The sequence below is a fragment of the Micromesistius poutassou genome (genome assembly GCF_964030765.1).
Source record: "Micromesistius poutassou genome assembly, chromosome: 8".
Taxonomy (NCBI): Eukaryota; Metazoa; Chordata; class Actinopteri; order Gadiformes; family Gadidae; genus Micromesistius; species Micromesistius poutassou.
In genome coordinates this window covers 12,904,729-12,909,728 of record NC_140278.1, presented here as the reverse complement: position 1 = coordinate 12,909,728, position 5,000 = coordinate 12,904,729, and the positions used below count along the sequence as shown (strand labels likewise).

Sequence of the window (5,000 nt, the reverse complement as noted above, 5' to 3'; positions counted from 1 at the left end):
GTTTGTCTGTGCGAGCATGTGTATGTGTGTATGTGAAACAAAAGCAGAAAGTGGAAAAACTGGACATGACTAATTGTAGCTATGTGTGTGTGAACGAGAGGAAGAGGTACCATATGTCTTCATTTGTGTAGAACCATAATAGTGTGAGTGTGTGAGTGTATGTGTTTGTGTACGTGTGTGGGTGCATGTGTGTGCAACCAATATCAAGGGTGAGGTATTAAGCTTTAATATAAATCACTGCCTCCACCTACACACACACACACACACACACACACACACACACACACACACACACACACACACACACACACACACACACACACACACACACACACACATCCCATTCTAAATGCCCACTCACTCCCTGCATGAATGTATCCCAGAGAAGCTCTTCCGTGGCTGTGTAAACACAGCGGACCACACCACACAAGAGAGGGCCCGGGCCAGAGGCCGCTCATATGGATATCATATCATTCTAAAAATAGAACTACCCTTCCCAGGAAGGGCCACTCCACAGGAGCTTAGTCCCCCTTATCCTGCTCCCACACACACACACACACACACAAACAGACACGCACATGACATATATTTGTAATGTGTCAACCATTCAATTCATCAATGGGCAAACTGCTTCAGGTGCTTTATTATAGAAACAATAGATAATATTTTATTGTAATGGGCCATATTGCAGTGTGAACACATATGTTTTCACACACACACACACACACACACACTAAGTCATATTCAAAGGAGTGAGTTAAGGGAGTGTTACCCTGTTGTGGAAGCTTGTGGCTTTACATATATACTCACACCATACAAACATCATCCAAACAGTGCAGAGAAAATCCCTTTGCGTTTTGGTCAGAGAGCCGGCATCTTTGTGTGTGGGCTTGCGCATGTGTGAGTACTTGGGCCTCCCTCTCACTGCCTCAGAGGATACCAGTCATTTCCCTGACATGGAGCAGGTGTGAAATGGCTGAATATGAGATCATATGTGAAGTAATTTTTAATCGCTGTGTTGTAAGTGGGTTTTGCTTCATGTCTGTGTGTGTGAGTGTGTGTGTGTCCTTTCGTGCATGTGTGTTTGTTGTACCTGGGCCGTTGAGGAAGTCTTTGATCTGCAGAAAGAGCAGAGGAGGAGGGATGCCGGTCCTGCTGTCTGTCTCGCCCGCTACCGTCTGGAGCCACGTCACGGTGTAATCCAGAGACTCTGGCAGACTCTTACCTGGGTCTGAGGAGAGAGGGAGAGAGAAAGAGAGGGAGAGAGAGAGATCGAGAAATGTTATTTTACAGGATATCATCAGTTACAGAGCAGAGAGAGCGCAAGTGAGAGAGAGAGAGATAGAGTGAGAGACAGAGAGAGCGATAGAGAGAGTGAGAGAGAGTGAGAGAGAGACAGAGCGATGGGGGGAGAGAGAGAGAGAGACACACACACAGATCTCTGACGTCCACTCACCCAGACACCTGTAGTGGGAGTTGACCCCGCGGATGGCCACGTCAAACACGGACACCTCCATCCTCTGCTTGCGGTGGTGGCAGCTGATCAGGGCCGAGGGCTGCACCACCTGCAGGTGGAGCAGGGGCTCCAGCACAAGGTCCCCGGGGCCCCTGCGTCCGGGCTGCCTCACCACCGTCACCCCCAGGGCCTGGCGGGCCGAGGAGCGGCTGGGCCTGGGCAGGCCGTCCAGGGCCAGCAGGCCGGCCGGCGTGGGGGGCCGCGGGGATAGGGAGGGGTGGCTGTTGCTGTTGAGCAGGTCCTCAGCGGTCAGGGCCGCCAGGGTGCCCTGGGCGGGGCCCGTGGTGGGGGCGGGAGAGGAAGAGGAGGGCGGAGGAGAGTCCGGGGCGGTGGAGGACGGAGGCTGGTTGGGGGTCACTGCTAGGGTCTCAGCCAGGTTCAGGGCGCTCTTCCCGACCTGGGTAGGAGTAAATTCGTAGTTCTACGTAATATTGTGTATTGCTTGATGTGACGGCAAAATATGTTTATTTTCAAAACTGAGTTTATTAGCTGACTTTTAGTATATTAAGATAGTTGTTTACATTTTCTTGACAAGTTATTTGATAGGTGTGTAGTAGATACAACCTTCGGTGAGCTATTATTGTTATTCCATCACTTCACACGACAGTGGCGGTAGCACAGGGAAAACAGTGGTTTGAAAAGTAATGAAGCTATGTTCCGTTAAGGTCGGCTGCTGCAGCATTATAGATATGAATAGATGGGCTATAGATGTATTAAACATGCTACTGGTGTTCTGTCACTCAAGTAAAGCTAGGGTAGGCAACTTTGGAGAAATCAGCCAGATTAAACTAGATCTTTAAAGTATCCAACTGAAATAAATCCCAGCCATCCCTTTAGATCTGCCTCCAAAGCCACTCCTCAAAAACACGTGACCAGCTTGTTAGCCTTAGCAATAGGCCTAGCCTTGTGGAAGACTCCGGTCGGGCCGAATCAAATGATTGGGGGGTGTATGAGAGGCATGCGACTGCTAAAGAGTCCAGATGTTAAAAAAAAAAGAGCATTTCATTAATGTTTGCTGCCAGGTTATAAAGAGAATTTAAACAAATGTGACCAAAAAATATTCTAAAATAAATCTACTACCCTAGCTTTAATGTAACAATCTACACAAATGTTTATCTGGATAGTAATGCACACTGCTAATCAGAAGTAAATTGTTTGCAGCCTATAAGTTAACTTAAAAGCCTGAAGCAGAAAATAATTTGGCAAAAAAGGAGAGTGGAGTACTGCAGCCAACAATGGCTTCTGGGTGAGTGCCCAAAAAGTATTTAAGCTCCTTCTCTGTCTTTACAGCACTTATATCAGGACCAGGCTCAAAATGGAACCTATTAGCCTCGAACTATAAAGAAAAGGGCATGTGAATGGTACATATGCTTTCACATTCAGAGGATAACAGCATCAATATGAGCCACTGACAGATTAAAGAGATTTTACATTGTGTTATGCTGTACCAGGTACTGTTAAAGTAAACCGTATTATACAAGAGGATATTTCAGCAATGCAGACTTTCATCCGGTATTGAAAGTCCCGGTATTAAGGCATTAAGTCTTTTATCATTGTCATCCAATTAAATTCAGAATATAATCATCTAATGATAGATATCATGAGATATTCAATTCTGAATTCTGAATTGTCATCCATATAACACAACAACACAATACAACACAATACATAATGACAACAACACAAGGGCCCTACCATTGGTCAACAGTGTTCTATTCCCTCTTGAATCGTTTACCTTTTCTCCGGTCGGGTTCCTCCTCCGGTAGGGGGCAGGGCTTTGGGCGAGGCCGTGGGCGGGGTCGAGGCCTGAGCAGGCGTAGGTCATGAGGGACAGCTTGCTGGCGGTGAGGAAGACGTCAAAGGGAATGAAGCTGAGGTTCTTGGTGATGGTGGACTGGTGCGAGGGCCGGGCCAGGCGGTGGTGGCTGGCGCCGCTCTGCTGCTCGATCTGCACGATGCGGATGCGGGCGCTATCACTGCCGAAGCCGCTGTCCCGCCCCCCGGCCGCGCTGTGCCGGGAGGAGGAGGAGGTGGGGGCCTCGCCGCCGGGCCTGCCCGCCGCGGCCGCCGTCGCCGCCGCGTCCCGCCCGCCTCGCCGCTTCTGCTCCTGACGACGCACCTGGGGGAGCACATTGAGGTGTGAGGGGGAGCTATCCTTAAAGCCTCTGGTGTCTGCACAAAGGCGTGCGCAATGGACCAGTAATAAAGTAAATACCCTTATCTCATTGGTGATATAGTCATTGTAATGAGAATATCCATGTTTCCATGACACAGACATACAGAATACACACACACACACACACTCACGCACAGCTACCCGGGCAAACCACAACTGGATTCATTTTTCTACGTCAGGCAGTTCGGCTTTAATGAGCAGTTTCAATGTCATGTTCATATGATTATTTAGATGTTCATAGCTACATTAACTACAATCACTAGCATCAATACCACTGTTCATACTTCTAATTATAGTAATTATACGCCATAAACAATGTCAAAAGCAGAATGCAGTGGATGTACACAAAGTGTAAACACACACACACACATACACAGACCAACAACTTGCAGATGGAACACGTGTGTTGTCCACGGACACCTCATAACATGTGCAGCATCCCGATAAAACAAGATGGACATAAGAATTGAATTGACATGAAAACAGATTACTGCTTCAGCCCAAAACAAACCAAGATGCACTCTGCTTTGTTACAGTCACAGAAAGGAATCTCTGCATCAAATTACGACTTTTTTCTTTGTTTCCTTTGGGAACTTTCTTGTTTGGATCTCCTCTGTGACAAGGGGGACCCCTCACCAAATATCTTGCTTGATTGAAACCGTGGACAAATTGACCAGAGCAGCAGAGAGTCCCACAGCGACAACGGGAGGCACTGACGGCATGTTTTGGGGCCTTTCTTTTCTTCTGCGGTCTTCAAAATCTTTTTTGTACTTCTTACGAGATTGGAAAGTGTCTTTTAAAGCCAGGCTGTGCCCAGGGCGGAGGGCTGGGGATAATGTGTGGTATAATGTAGAAAGCAGAGCATAGCATAGTCAACTCTCTTGGCTCTCCAGGCAGCAGATGTCGGGAGAATTCCAGACATTGTGGCAGTAAAAAGCTTTCAGCAGTGACAGATGATATAAATCAACGTGGGTAGATTGCTTGGTTTCATAAAAGAACAGAAAAAAAGATTACAAAAAAAGATATCTTTCCTTCTCATCCTCACAACTATAAAGGGCCCCCTGGGCGCTTTGGAGTACAGAGGGAAAAACACACTACACACAGGCATATAAAACAATGCTACCTGCTAAATAATACATTCATAGTCATGTTTATGAATGAATTATATGTTGGATCCTAAATGTATGACAGAGGGAAAGAGCAAGAAGATACCAAGTTATGGATCTCTCTCCCTCTCCCTTTCTCTCTCCCCCCCTCTCTCTCTCCCTCTGTCCCTCTCTCCTTCTCTCCCTCTCTCTCCCCTCTCTC

General features: G+C 47.3%; 1 protein-coding gene across 1 annotated transcript in view; it reads right to left on the bottom strand.

Annotated features, from left to right (window-relative positions):
- The window catches only part of vps13b (vacuolar protein sorting 13 homolog B), a 322,396-nt gene that overhangs the window by 94,406 nt on the left and 222,990 nt on the right, over window positions 1-5,000 (bottom strand). Inside the window, 3 exon segments of the mRNA XM_084471728.1 lie at window positions 1,094-1,231; window positions 1,457-1,913; window positions 3,252-3,635. Coding sequence (XP_084327854.1) covers window positions 1,094-1,231; window positions 1,457-1,913; window positions 3,252-3,635 — 979 coding nt within the window.